At 32.5% G+C, this 15484-nt stretch overlaps 3 protein-coding genes and 1 long non-coding RNA gene across 9 annotated transcripts in view; 1 reads left to right on the forward strand and 3 right to left on the reverse strand.

Annotated features, from left to right (window-relative positions):
• The window catches only part of LOC127701233 (importin-4-like), a 997117-nt gene that overhangs the window by 648002 nt on the left and 333631 nt on the right, over positions 1-15484 (reverse strand). The window lies entirely within an intron of this gene.
• LOC127701248 (uncharacterized) overlaps positions 1-15484 on the forward strand; it is a 45476-nt gene that overhangs the window by 21943 nt on the left and 8049 nt on the right. The window lies entirely within an intron of this gene.
• Positions 897-3940, reverse strand: LOC127701236 (uncharacterized). Its single transcript, XM_052205061.1, has 2 exons — positions 3284-3940; positions 897-1743 (listed from the first exon to the last, which is right to left on the reverse strand). Exons 1-2 carry the CDS (start codon positions 3716-3718, stop codon positions 1072-1074), a joined length of 1107 nt encoding a protein of 368 aa, XP_052061021.1. The 5' UTR covers positions 3719-3940; the 3' UTR covers positions 897-1071.
• On the reverse strand, positions 8482-13697 carry LOC127701237 (apical junction molecule-like). Its single transcript, XM_052205062.1, has one exon. The coding sequence runs from the start codon at positions 12148-12150 to the stop codon at positions 11143-11145; it is 1008 nt and encodes a 335-aa protein (XP_052061022.1). The 5' UTR covers positions 12151-13697; the 3' UTR covers positions 8482-11142.

Raw genomic sequence — 15484 nt, forward strand, 5'->3', positions numbered from 1 at the left:
ATGACAAAAGTTCACATTTCATATAAATTGTGTGAAACTTCATGTGCATGAATTACTGCCAAAGGATAATAACAACATCGGATGAACATATGCGAACATAAGTATCTGCTCATGACCAAGTTATGTACCAACATCAAATCAAAATGTTCAAGCATAACCTCAAGGCCTGATTTCACTCTCGTTTTTTACTGGTTGTTGTAAATGTATTTTGGTTTTTGAGTCTTTTATTTCTCTCCTTGATTTTGATATATTTTTCGCCTTGATTTTGATTATTGCCTCAAACAAAAATGGAATAGTGATTTATGTGAATCTTTTATGTTCAATGATATTAAATGTGGCAAAAAAAATTATGAGATGGAACATTGAATTTAAACAGGTCATGATTAAGTTATACAAAAATCACTGCAAAGTCGAAATTCTTTAAACTAATTCAGGACCAGGACTTCTTTTGAACTAGATTTTAAAATTATCTTTCAATAGGTGTTTATTTATTCTACATTGGCTAGAGGGCAAGAGGTGAAATTCAGATCTCACAAAACATGTTTAAACCTGCAGCATTTTGAGCCTGTTTCAAGTCAGTAATTTATATTTTTTGGTATCAAAACTGGTGTGGTTTTCATGTTTGTTCATCTCTTGTATTTTCAATGTGTACGAGCAGTGTCCATTTTCCTGGCATAGTAGATGCATGTTTTGGAGCCTGCTCAAGTCAGCCTCTTGATGGAAATTTTCACATTGAAGACCCATTCAATGTTGGCCTAAGTGTTGTTTTGTACATTTGGTCAGGTTTTTTCTACACATTCCCCATTTCTATACTTTATAGTATTATGAACATTTAATAAATTCTTGATATATAGTTAGTAGAAGTTAAAATAATTTAAGAATAAGATTCTAATCAAGCACGTTTATTTCCTGTTAAACAAGTGTAAAAAAAAATCAATAAAATCCAAAGTTAGCGTCTTGCCCAAGTTCATGTTCAATAAATAAAAATAATTATCATTTTTTTCCCTCAAAAAAACAAAACTAACAAATTTAAAGGACAAAGTTATATCATATCTCCAGCATATTGTAAAATTAGTCTTCCTGGATGCAGATGCTGGCAACTATATTATAAGCATGTGTCAGTCTCAGTTTTGGTAAGGTCAGCATAAAATCTTCAAAATCATCTGTTTGATTTATGAGCTCGTCTTTATCTATAGTAGTAAGAAATGCTTTCAACTCTGTATCAAAAAGGGTCAGTTTTGTTGATAGGCTGCTGTCCAAATCATCTACAACATTTATTTTGCATATTGAAACAACTTTTAAAGATTCATTTCTTTGTTTCATTGAACAGGAAGTACATTTAGTTGTGACTTTGCCTATGTCATTTTCCATTACATTTTTTGAGTATGATCCACACTTGTAAGTTTTATTGAGTGAAACTTGGTGGATTTTCCCAATTACTGTCGTCGGAAGTTTGATATGAAGCAGGTTTGTTGTTATATTTTCCATTGGTTGAATATGTTTGATGACTGTCCTTGTTGTGGCTGATAATTTTATATTATCTTGAAATATTCTGGTTGAAACATTTTTGAAATTATAACATTCATTCCTCTGAACCGAATCAATTTGCTCGTTCCATAGCACCAATGGCATTGCTGAAGTGCTATCTGCAATAATGAATTCCTTCTTTTCTTTTGATGTACCATATACATCAACTGTTTCTTGTTCAGCAAATACACCAGTAACCTTAGCAGAAACAGAGACCTGAAGAAAAAGAAGAGATATCATAAATATATATTTTATAAGCACAAAATGCAATATTCAGTATTTGTTAACGAAGATTTATAATGAATGATTGTTGGTTGCTTAACATCCAGTGGCAAATATTTCATGCATATTCAGGACGAAAGATTTATGATGAAATATCTACATATTATGATGTAGCAGGTGTTGGAACAACTTGAATGACAGATGTCAAGTACATGGACCACAATTTCAACAAAATTTAGTCAAGCAGAATGAAGTGTAAACTCAATCTGTATATCATCATTGTTGACTCACTAAATATAAATCATCTAAATGGCTGATAACATTATTATCATGATTTTACAAAAATCTATACAAGTATAAATTCTCAAGCTACATTAGAATACGGAGAATTTATTGCATGTATAGTACTAACTTGTGTATACTTATATAATTTTACGTCTAACACTAGGTATATAAGACAAACGATTAATTTTATAGCAGGATATTTTTTATCGAGAGACTATCACTTTCTAGTTTGTTGCAGGGGGTCTCAATGGGAAGTTCTGATCCCGGATCCTGCTTACTGTTTTGTCAGATTCCCGTATTCCGCTACCATTATGTACGTAAGCAATTCTCATTTTTTTTGTAATTTCTAATGTCCCGCTAGACTTCATTTCCTGTTTTCACAGCACAATAATACAACTTTCACGTGTCACGCTTACAAAAAATCGCCAATCCAGCGTCACGCTTAGACCCCAATGAGACCCACTTTGCAGACAGGGCAACATTCAAGTTCCATTCATATCTAGAATACAATATGATATATGTATTTTTATGTTTCAAGAGATGACTTGTTGCATTAGGTCAGACCCCGGTTTTCAATTTATCCCATTATTGGGTTTGATTGGTTGTTCCGGCTTGTGATGTTGTTCATAATAGAGTTATTCAGATTACATTCGTGCCAACCATATAATAGTTTTTGTTTGTATTAGGTTTTCGCTATTTAAGCGAAGAGGTTTGTTTTACTATGCACTTATAGTTGAATTTTTATAAGGATTATGTTTTTTTTATTGAAATTGGGAATGCACTTCATTCACCAAAGTCGCACAATTTCATTCAATCAATGACAGCGTCACTCTAAAATGTTTATAGTTTTAAAATTATGGGAGCAACCAGGGGTGGATACAGCAAATATTAAAAGGGGGGTCCTTAATCCCGAGTTATGAAGGGGTTAAATGTAGCCTTAAATGTATCAATCATCAAAATAAAGTTGAAACCCTCTCTGGATCGACCACTGGCAACCATCAAACTTCAATAAGGGTGAGGGTAATGGTTTTTATTCATAGTATAACTTTAAAATATTTAGGTAGTTCAACGTTATCAATCATACTATATATTTTTTTTCTTCAAAATCAATCACTACCTCTACAAGGTGTGGGGAAGATCTGCACTTGGAATATTTTTTTTCATCAAATTGGGGATCATAATGTTTTTAGGAAAAAACCATAACCCACCCTTGAAGTCAAATGGTCCTGTTTTAATATGCAGTACATACCGTTTGATGTGATATCTTTAACTCATCCAGATTTGAAACATTGTCGTCGAAATCTAATTTTCGTCTTTTGAATGGAAGCTTGTCCACAATGTTCAGGTTCGAAAATCTAGAGACTTTAATGTCTATTTTCCCAGTTTCAGTTACAGATGGAACCATGGCTATGTTGGTAAGTTTCAGTGGAGATTTCATTTTCTCTGCATTTGTGAAAGCACTCAGCTTGTCCGGCGAGAAACACACAAGTCTATGGAATTCATCTCTGTTCTGCAGGGTTGCGTTGAAATATCTTGTGTTATTTTTACTTGTCTTTATCGGCGAAATGTCATGCAAATAACCAACAATTTCCTCTGATGAAGATGTAGATGGATTAGGACGCTTAGCCATTTTCAGTTGTAAATGAGCGTTTCTCTGAAAACCCCGCGAACTTCCGCATACCATCGGGTTTTTACCTTTACTTTTACAAGGTATAAAGAAGGAAAAAGCCCGATGATATCAAAAGTTTTCGCGGTTTTTTGCCGACAGGGGGGTATTACGTTGAAAAAAACAAGAGGTTTTATCTTAATACCACACACAAAAAATGACAACAAAGTCCAATAAATACACTGAAATTGGAGTGAAAATAGAAAATACACTTTAAAACCTAAATAGTATATGCTTCAAAATTTAATGAATTTCTCATTAAAAAAAGAGTAATGTAAAAACCATGAAAATTGGAGTATAACAATTATTGAAACAATCTGTATAATTCAAATTATTTTCAGCAGTTTGTTTACAATTTGGCTTATCATAATATTACAGTATCATTAATGTTGACAAATTTCTATTCTTAAAAGCAAATGTTTACACGAAATGTTCAATAATTACTGTTTTATGAATGATTATTACACATCAATCAAATGTAAGCAAACAGATAGTTGAGTAGAACAACAGTTCAATGCAAAAAAAAAAAAAAAAACAACATTCAACTATTTCCATGAATTAATGATTTACACATTTTGATAAACTTGTTCTAAGTATAACAACAGCTGATATCCTAAGAAACCAAAAAAGCCAGATTTATGCATTTTTTAAAGAGAATTATCAATGTAAATGAATATTAGATAAAACAAATATACAGATAAATTTGGTATTATAAAAGTAAATTGTACATTAACATGATAAATGTATAGTGAATAAACTTATATATATATATATATATATATATATTAATTGTCGAAATCGGATATGGTGTACAAATTTTTGCACCCCATGTTTGCGGTATACCATCTTCTCCGCAAGTTTATTATTTTCTGTTTGGTATTAAATTAATAATTAAGATCCATGTTACATCTCGTGATCAATTTATTTGGCAATCGTCAATGGCAGTCAGCAGGGTTTAAGAACATCAGTTGTTCGACCTGTTGGTCAAATGCGATTTGTTAAAATATACTTTTCACTTTTTTGGTCTTTTGGAAAATGTTGTTTGTGCTGTATTTAGTACCCCTCTACCAAGAAATTTGTTTTACATGCACACGTATAAAAATTGCGGTTTTTATTCAATGCAATCATAGGTTTGAACGTTGTTTTCAATTTAGACTTGTATATATATATATATATATAGTGAACAAAAGAATTGAAGAAAGTATCAAATAATCTATAAAAAAAATTACAATGGATATATGCACGTAATTATAGTGTTTATTATACAATTGATAGAAGTGACATTAAGGATTTTAACATTCATAAACAACATGTTGATGATTTAGTCATAGTTCATCAAACAGAATGTTAAAATTATTTATTTTGTAGGAAGAGAAATGTGACATTAAACGTGTCCATCAAAACTCCTTTATTTTACATCTACATGTATATTATAGAAACGTTTTTTTTTATAGTGTTCAAAAATGAAACTTTTAAGCATATATAACATATATAAGTGTAAAAATTTGCACTATGGTACTAGTAGTTGTGCATACTTTAAGACTTATATAATTGTTTTCTTATCTGCACAGTACCGTATATTCTAGACGATCCAGTACATATTAAATAATAAATTTGCTGGTAGGAACTTTTTATAGACTTAGATATATATAAGTCTAGAAAAAGGTCCAAACAGAAAAAAAAATATATAAAAACAATGATTGTAGTAAATATCAGGAGTGTTCACATACAAAGTGTATGATACTCTCAACTGATACATTGAACATTCAGGTAGTAGAGATGCTAAAATTTAATGTCTCCAATCATTACCGACTTGAAATTAATAGATTGCTACTCCTCTTAGATAGCAAAACGGTTGAACAATCAGCAAGAGTTCTGCTTATTTAAGTCAAAGTAACATACTTTCAAATTTCTTTACCTCATCTACCCTTAATCCAGTGTAGCTATAAAGAAAAAAGCTTTGTAAAGAAGCTCTCTCCTAGTATATACAGGTAATACTAGATAACAGGAGTCTTGAATGCCACTATTTTAAAGAACTCATTTCTATTCCTACTTGTGAAAAGACAAATCTGTTATAGTGGAAACCTATTTTTTCTTTAAAACCACTCCGTGCACATTTGAGGTTGCATTTTAAGCAACCTTAAATGTGCCAAACCTTTTCAGCAGGTTTAATTTTCAACGTTTCAAAGAAAGCTGGTTTTAGTTCATACAATAATCAGTACACTGAATCATTGTGTTTCAATGGCCACATATATTACTTTATGATCTGACCAAAAGCAATGAAGAACATCTGATTTAAAGTTTATCTTACTATCAAAATTTAGGAAAATTAAGTCCAACAATGTGCCATGGGATGTAGTAGCTTTAGACACAATTTGTAAACAACAAAATGTATCTCTCATGAACTTTAAAAAAGAAGTGTTTCCAGTGTTTAAATCAATATTAAAGTCTCCCATTATGATAATTTTTGGATGTCTTAAATACACATCAGGAAGAAGGTCTGCAAGGAAAGTATCTTTCAGTTGTTGCAATTTGCAGTTTGGTGCTTTGTAAACAAAGACAACCTGAAAAAGACCTTTGCTGGAGGATATTATGTCTGCTATTATAAACTCTAAAGTTGGAGTTGAGTAAGTCAATGTATTGTGAAGAACACAATCAGTTCGATAATATAATACCAATCCATGCGGTGGTCTTGTATTTAAGTTTTTTTGCTTTTGGTCTAAGCGAACTGGTGGTTCAAAACCAGGTACATAAAAATCCTCATTTACATCTGTTGAAATAAGTCTCGATTCAGCAATACCAATAACATCAGCATCCAAGATGTTAGGGTCTGATTTTAGATCATTAAAATGAGCATGCAATGACCTTGAGTTATTGAAGACTACTTTAAAATAGTTACTTGATAAGTTATACAATTGCTTAAAGCACAACTGTAGAGTTGCATTTGTCCTTAGCCTGTGTAATTCTTGTCTAACACATTCTGCTACAGCTATTGCTTCTTGATTGAGATATAATATCTGTAATCCAGATAAAGATGTTACTCTGCTTAGTGCTACATAGTGAATATGTGGTATTTTCCCTTTGCGCTTTGATTTCAGACTAACAACAACTTCATGTTATGTATCTCCTTGCGATTTATGGATTGTTTTTCCAGCTGCTGGACGAAGAGGAAACTGAATTCTTTCGAAAGTCTTATATTTAAAAGAAAATGACCTTTTAATGTCGAACATTGGAGTCCATGTTTTTTCAACATCTTTTCCATACAAGTGTGAATATTTTCTTCTATTGTTAGCACCAATTCTGGCATCCTCAAACTTAACCCATATGATACTTGGTCTTAAAGATGTAGTTTTGCACTCAATCAATTTAAGTTCACAAGTTGAACCATTTGTGAGACCATCAATGACTTCAATATTAGCTGTAAGATCATATTTCATCCCAATTGCTAATACTACTTCTTTTGCAAGATTGGCTGTATCAGACTGTTTTTCTGGTAAAGAACTAAGTAATTTTGTTTTTACAGATGCTGGTAAATCCCCACAAACTGTGTCAACTGCTTTAACTTAACCTTTTGTGAGCATAATTTAGATATGTATTGCAAATTAAAATTATCCACTAAAGCATTTTCAACAAACAAATGAGTAGCATTAGTTCTGTATGTTGGATCACTAATTGAAAAAGTTCTGGTGCTTAAAACTGCAAAGTCATTTTCAGTTAGCTGATTTTGTCTCAACCTATTTAGTAACTGAGCAAATTCTAAATCATCTTTTTGTCTCATTATTTCAGTGAGTTCATGAAAAGAAAATAATATTTTCCAGTAATTAGGTGCTAATGCTGTTAAACCTTTGCTAAGATCATTGAAAATCCAACCGTCAAATACAGGTTGGAGTTGGAAAAAGTCACCAATAGCTATGATACTCACGCCACCAAATGAACAGTTGCTACCCTTGATTTTTTTCAGCCTTGTCTCAAGCAAAGAGAACATTTTGTTACCAACCATGAAAATTTCATCAATCAAAATCAGAGACAAATTTCTGTATTTAGTTCGGAGTGTATTGAGGACATCACATGACAGTGACTGGTCAAGACCTTTATTTGGTTGGATCTGGAACGCATTATGAATGGTCAGACCATTTATATTGTAAGCTGCCTTTCCAGTAGGAGCACAAAGAAGAATTCTAATATCGTCAGGGTCCTCGCCTTCAGTAGAACATAAGTGTCTGTGTAAAGCTTGAAAAATTGCTTTGACAACAACAGATTTTCCACATCCTGCTCCACCTGTCAAAAATGTATAAAATGGTTCATGTTTTGTTTTAAACCAAGTAACAACATGTTGGAAAAATTCCCACTGTTTCTTATTCAAGGATCTAATCAATGCAAAATAATCACTCTCACTTATTCTGTTGGCATGATTTGTGAATTCTACTGTTCTTGCTTCTATTCCAACTTCACGAGACATATCATACAGTCTATGTTCTGTTGGTCTATCTGGATTGAAATGAACATACTGTTCAGATTCTGTTGGGCCTATTTCTGCATCTTCCATTTCTACTTGTTGAGTGGCAGGTGCTATTTGATCATTCTCATTACAATCATGTTCTGCCTCTTCTATAGCTTTCTCTAGATCTATTACATTTGCTTCATATTGCTTAGCTTTCTTTTCTAATAGTCTTGAAACACTCAGGTACATTTTTTCATATGTTTCATGTCCACATTGCAAATCTGAAAGTTCATTTCTCCATGGGTAAAATAACATTAAGCGTTCTCTATAGAAGTCAGTCTTGTAATTGTATTTAACATATCTTATAACCTTGGGTGTTTTTCTTTGGTATATTCTAATACCATTCTTCAGGGTTATGTTGATTTTGTTATTGTTTTCTTCTATAACATCTGCATTTTCCTCTTCATTTTCACTTTCAGATTCATTTTCCTGCTGTTCTGTTTCATGATCTGAGGTCTCTGAAGTTTTAGGATACTGCAATTCAAGCTGAGATACATAGTCTGCTAGACACCAGTTCTCCAGTTGTTTTGGTCTTTGCGAGTATCTTTTAATATCATTGTCTGATTCTATTTCAGTTGAGTCTGGGCCTAGTTTTTCTAAGGCTGATGATTGCTTTAGGAGGAAAGTTCTTTTGTCTCGTGGAGATGTATTAATGAATACAACTTGTCTTGTAGCTTTTGTTAGAGGCATCTGTAGTGTTAAGTATGTTGCTTCTTGTGCACTTGTTTCAACAGAATTTGAAAAGTAATTACCAATGTGCCTTACTTGATGCTTCAAGTCTAAATTTCCCTGTCGTGCTTCTTTTGCTGCTTGGTCTAATAATGCACTCATACCTTTTTGTGACTTGCTTATGTATGAAACAATATACACTGCACATGCAAATGCATCTATAACAAACTGTAAATCATGATTAGCTTGCCAAGCTACCAACACAGTTTTTATGTTAGCATTAACACGGACTTCAGATGGTTTACGTTTGAGAAAAACTTTCGGACCACTCAAGTTGCTTCTAATGGCCTTTATGTAATTTTCATTATTCATTTGCAACACATCATGCAAAAACGTGTCATATGTCATTAGGTCTATATCTTCAGAATTGTGAAGTGAATTAATTTCATTTTGTACTTCTTTAAATATAGCCTTGAACTTTTCTATGTCTTCATTTTCTTTCAAAGGCTCTAAAATTACTGTTTCTTTCATAGGTGGAAGGGGGAAACCAAAACGACAGATTGGGTGACCTTTTTTTCTGCATGTTTTTGAATGTTTATGAACTTGCAAATTGACTAAACTAGTGTTATTTTCTAAAAGTGAACAGGAGACATATTTATCAATAAATTCTACTACATCTTCATTTGAATCGCTTCCATATACTGGTGCATTTTCAATCCAAATCAAGATATGAATATGTGGTGAACCTCTCTGTTGAAATTCAACCCTATAAAAATAATCTGTCAATTTCCCAATAGGATTATGATCACTTTTCAAAACCAAGTTGATAAACTGTTGGACACGATAATCAAAATATCTAGAGCATGTCACAGGGTCTTTCTGAACAAGTTTTGATTTCTGATTCCAATTCATTTCTTTCAATTCACTGTCAGTATACTCTTTGCCATCATTTAACTTGCCTAGAATTCGTAACAAATCTTTCCAGTTAGTGTCTGCTGATGAAAGCGAGCCAAACCATGTTGGAAGACCCAATTGCCTGATCATTGCAAACAAATCTTTCTTCCTTTTTTCAAGGTATACTGGAGAATTTCTTAAACTTCTAAAGATATAATAACCTTCATCCAATCTTACAATATCATTTACAGTATTGGGATTCAGTACATCTTTTGCTGTCCATGTTTTTCCATCTGTTTTACACCTTCTGAGAGCAAGATTTACCTTATCACTTATATTTTTTAACTGAATTTTCTTCAACTTGAAAAATATGTTTGGTACAGACTGTGCTACTCTCCTATCCATGGACCTTAGTTCCCATTTAACAATATCAGTATAGTGAACAGAAACAGACCTTTCTTTGTTATCTGGCCTTCTTTGGCCACAAAATATAGTTGGAAAAGATAAGTACTCTGCATCAGGATCACTGTAGAGACTTATTGGTCGCTGGCCTTCACCTGGAGCAAAAATTAAACTTGTATCACATGGTGGATTGTCATCTGGAATGTAATCTTACAGTGTATCTGTATTTCCAACTTGTGTTTCATTCTCATCTACTTCACTGAAATGATCTGAGTCCTCGTCTGTATCATTTTGATCGTCAATATCCTCTTGTTCTGTATTATTGTTTTGATTTTGTGTTTCTTCATCATTCAATTTTGCTATTTCTGTAATCCAACCATCATTTATTTCTATTCCAGAAGACTTGTATAAGTCACTTGTTCTCATCAAATAATGTAATGCACAAATAACAGCAAATGGTCTAACATTTTCACTAAAATCACACTTTTTAAATAATAGTCTCTTTTTCAGTTTAACTGATATTGTACCAGATTTCTCTATCGTATGTGGAAGTGAATTGATTGTAGGTTGAACTTCAAACAGGAACATTTACAACATTGCCTTTAACTGACAACTGTCCACCTCTAGGCAACTGTCGAATCTGCATGAAAGGAATTCTTAATGACCATAGTCTCTCTTCTAAAGGATACAAATTTAATTCTTTTGGTTTTTGAGGAAATCCCATTTTATTGGCAATTGAAAATCTAGGAATTTTTTTATTTTTAATTGCATTAAGACAAGTGTGGCAAATCCATTCTATGTGCTGTACAGATTTAAAATTAGTAAAGCAATGAGACATGTTAGCAGGAGTATTCATTTTCAAAGTTTTTGCATTAACTACAGAATCACAAAACCAAGTTTGATGACATGAAGTACATATATATGTGGGACCTTCATTAATTTTTTTTTTCAAAATTTCTTATGCAAGCATCAAGGGTTATACCTTGAATTCTTTTTTTTTTAATTCTTTTTCATGATCTGTAAAATAAGTGCTTTTTCTTTTAGTACTTTTGACTGACTGATTATAACTTCTATCTTTGTCGAGGTTTTTCTGTCTAGAAATCTGTTTTGCCAAACGCTCAGTCTCTAAATTTTCTGGATTTGACCTATGTTCTTGTTTTCTTTGGAAGTCTCGTTCTGACTCATGTTTTCGATACATTTCATCTTGTCTTGCTATTTTTTTCTTTTCTGCTTCATTTCTTTTGACATTATTATTCTTTCTAGCCTCTCTTTTAGAAAGAAGTTCTCTTTGTCTTTCGATTTTTCTTAAATAAAAATTATCCCTTTGAGACTTTTTTCTTTCTGTTTCAGCTTTTCTATGTGTTTTATCCTTTCTAACTTCTCTTTTAGCAACTAGTTCTTTCTTTTTAAAATCTTTATTCTTTCTAGCCTCTCTTTTAGAAAGAAGTTCTCTTTGTCTCTCGATTTTTCTTAAATCAAAAGTATCCCTTTGAGACTTTTTTCTTTCTGTTTCAGCTTTTCTATATGTTTTATCCTTTCTAACTTCTCTTTTAGCAACAAGTCCTTTCTTTTTAAAATCTTTATTCTTTCTAGCCTCTCTTTTAGAAAGAAGTTCTCTTTGTCTCTCGATTTTTCTAAAATCAAAATTATCCCTTTGAGACTTTTTTCTTTCTGTTTCAGCTTTTCTATATGTTTTATCCTTTCTAACTTCTCTTTTAGCAACAAGTTCTTTCTCTTTAAAATCTTTATTCTTTCTAGCCTCTCTTTTAGAAAGAAGTTCTCTTTGTCTCTCGATTTTTCTTAAATCAAAAGTATCCCTTTGAGACTTTTTTCTTTCTGTTTCAGTTTTTCTATATGTTTTATCCTTTCTTTTTTCCCTTTTAGCGACAAGTTCTTTTTTTTTTAAATCTTTTACTTGTCTTGAATATCTTTGAGCTATTAATTCTTTTTCCCTGAATTTTTTATTTTTTCTTCTATTTTGCATGTAGTTTTTCCATGTTTGTTTCCTGTTGTTGATTCAGAAATACATGCCGCCGCTCGCAAAATTTCAAACTGCATTATCTCCAAAAAAACAACAGATATCTCAAATCTGTTAAAAGTAAAATGATCTACAGTAAAAGAACAATATTGTAAAAAAAAATTTGGGACAATTCTGAAGTTAATCAAGGTCACAATGAATCGTCAAATATATGATGCAATACCAAACTTAAGAACCGGAAGTCGTAGAGACATAAGACTACCACCATTCAACTCAGGACCATATTGACCTTTCAAAAATTACAAGGTCAAGGTCATAGTAGACTTTGAAGGTCAAGGTAAAATTTCATCATGACCTGACATTGACCTCAAATTGAAGGTCTTGAATTACTGATCATCTTTGCAGTTTATAGTAGGTTGATATCTGTTACCTTTTAAAAGATATACATATGTTACTATAGTTTTAAGAATTATGTTAATGTAACTTTTGAACAGACGGTCGGACATTATTGAGCTTAAAGAATAAAATGTAGAGCTTGTCGAGAGGAACATTTTATACACAGTATGTATGCAGCAAACTCTTATCGTTTTCTTAATATGCAAGGTTGAAATTGCAGCGTAATTGTTTTTTGCACTCAGTGACCTTTGACCTTGGGTGCAAATTGAAAGTCACATGAACTTAAGATTATTGGTGTAGGTCCCAAGTCTCTACGACTTACGGTTCTCGAAATACAATTTTTCAAAAATTGTGTATATTTTTTCAAGAGAAATAACTCCTTATAAGGGTCAATAACAAAATTATTTTGTATGTTCATTAACATTGCCATCTGTTCTTGTACATGTTGCTGTTTTCAAATCGATTCTATCCCTAAGACTTTCTGAGAAAAATGCAAAGGAAAGAAATTGCTTTAAGGGGATATAACTTGCATAGGGAATGATGAAATCCTATGCAGCCTCATATGGTAGTACATCATGATGAGATCTACCTATTGTCCAAATAAGGTCATGATATTCTAAAAAAAACAACGAGTTGGGGCCATGTCGAAAAAATCCAATAAAAGGGAGATAACTTCTACAGGGGATGATGAAATCCTTAACAGGGTCATCTGGTAATACTTCATGATGAGGTCTGTCGATGGTCCATATTTGGTCTTGATAACTTCAACAAAAACGGGGGGAGGGCATTCCCAAAAAAATGTTGGAAGAAAAAAAAGAAAAAAAAAAAAAGAAAAAGAAAAAGAAAAAGAAAAAAAAACATTAGAAAAACAATAAGGTCTTTCCTAACGGAGTGGAAAGACCTTAATTAGAAAAACAATGAGGACTTTCCTAACGGAGTGGAAAGACCTTAAAAAAAAACATTAGAAAAACAATAAGGTCTTTCCTAACGGAGTGGAAAGACCTTAATAATAACTAGAATTGCCATTGCAAGCAATAGCGGATGGCACCCTTCCCCCATTGCCACTAAGCGGCAGCCATTTCAAAAAATTTAGTGAATGCACATATATGCATGTACATCTTTCTGTAAATTTTCAGTACATTCAGAGCATTTAAAAAAAAATCACATTTTTGCAGTTTCCATGGCAACGGCAGCCATTTTGAAAATTTCAAAGTCAAAAGTGTCATCTTTACTTGTAAGTTAACAATCCTATCAAGTTCATTAATTTGAAAGCATTTTGAAAATTTTTGACATTTTTGTAGTTTCCATGGCAACAGTGGCCATTTTGAAAATTCCAAAGTCAAAAGTCTCATCCAGACTTGCCAGTCAACAATCATATTAAGTTTCATCAATTTTGGTGCATTTTGAAATTTTTGACATTTTTGACATTTTAGATGGTTCCTATATATGTTTACAGAGACCATTCCAAAAATTTATTGGCAGATACCACATTGGTACATAGGAGGGAACATACCATCAAAATTTCAATTGATTTGACCTACCATATTAAGAAAGTAAATGCCACTTTAAGGTTTTTTGAGCATTTTGACCTGTTTTGCATTGTTTCCATGGTAACGGCAGACATTTTCGATATTCCAACGCCAAATTCTTTATCTACCAATGTTGCTCATCGTTACTGTGAAGTTTTATTAAATTTGGAGCATTTCGATATTTTTGAAATTTTTGGTGTAGTATCCATGGCAACATAGCAGTTCCAATGATTGCCAAAATCATCCCAAACCAGTATATAGTGGGCACATACATTGTATTAAAATCTAAAGATTTTAAGCTTAAGCATTCTCAAATAATTTAGCGAACTCCAAAACTATATTTTTTCACCATTTTTCAGTTTCCATGGTGATGGCAGCCATCTTTTAGTTCCAAAGTTGCACTGCAACTGGAAAGTCAGGGTTCCTTGTTATAGTGAACCATCATTCGGATTGGTAGCTTTGGCTCTTAGAAAGCGGGCGGACAAAATTAGGTGGAAGAAAAATAATAATAATAATAATAATAGGGAAAAAGAAACAGAGGAAAAGCAATATGTCACCCTACATTGTCGATCGGGTGACATAATAACAAGTAATCCTGTGTTAGGATGCTAACACAAAAGTCGCCAAAACGGCCCCCAACCATTGTTCTACTGTTTCCATGGTAACGGCAGCCATTTTGAAATTTCAAAGTCGGATATCACATCTACACATGACAGGTCACATTACTTACAAGTTTCATAAAAATTGGACCAATTTTCAAATTTAGGCATTCGTGTTTCCATGGTTACGGTGGCCATTTAAGAAATTCCAAAGTCAAATGCCACATCTACATAAGACAGTCAACATTTGTGTAAAGTTTCATTAAGTTTAAAGCATTTTGAATTTTTTGACATTTTTGCAGTTTCCATGGTAACCGCAGCCATTTTGAAAATTCCAAAGTAGGATGGCACATCTACACATGACAGGTCATTTTACTGTCAAGTTTCATAAAGATTGGACCAAATCTAGATTTTTCGCATTTTTGTTGTTTCCATGGCAACGGCAGCCATTTTGGAAATTCCAAAGTCAAATTCCAAATCTACATACACTCGTTAACATCTCTGTAAAATTTCATTAAATTTGAAGCATTTTAAAAAAATTTCACATTTTTGCAGTTTCCATGGTAACGGCGGCCATTTTAAAAATTCCAAAGTCGAATTACAGCTATATATGGTGCTACCTGTAATAATCTATCATTATATAGCATAATAAAATGCTTCGATGGGGGCAGCTTGATACGACCGCAGAGGTCGAACCCTGAACAGTTGGGGCAAGTATGGACACAACATTCAAGCTTGATACAGCTCTGAATTTGGATTGTTATTAAATATTTGACACAGCATATGTTTCTGACACAGAAAGAATGTGGTCTAAGA

The sequence above is a fragment of the Mytilus californianus genome, unplaced genomic scaffold (assembly GCF_021869535.1).
Source record: "Mytilus californianus isolate M0D057914Y unplaced genomic scaffold, xbMytCali1.0.p SCAF_5, whole genome shotgun sequence".
Lineage (NCBI taxonomy): Eukaryota > Metazoa > Mollusca > Bivalvia > Mytilida > Mytilidae > Mytilus > Mytilus californianus.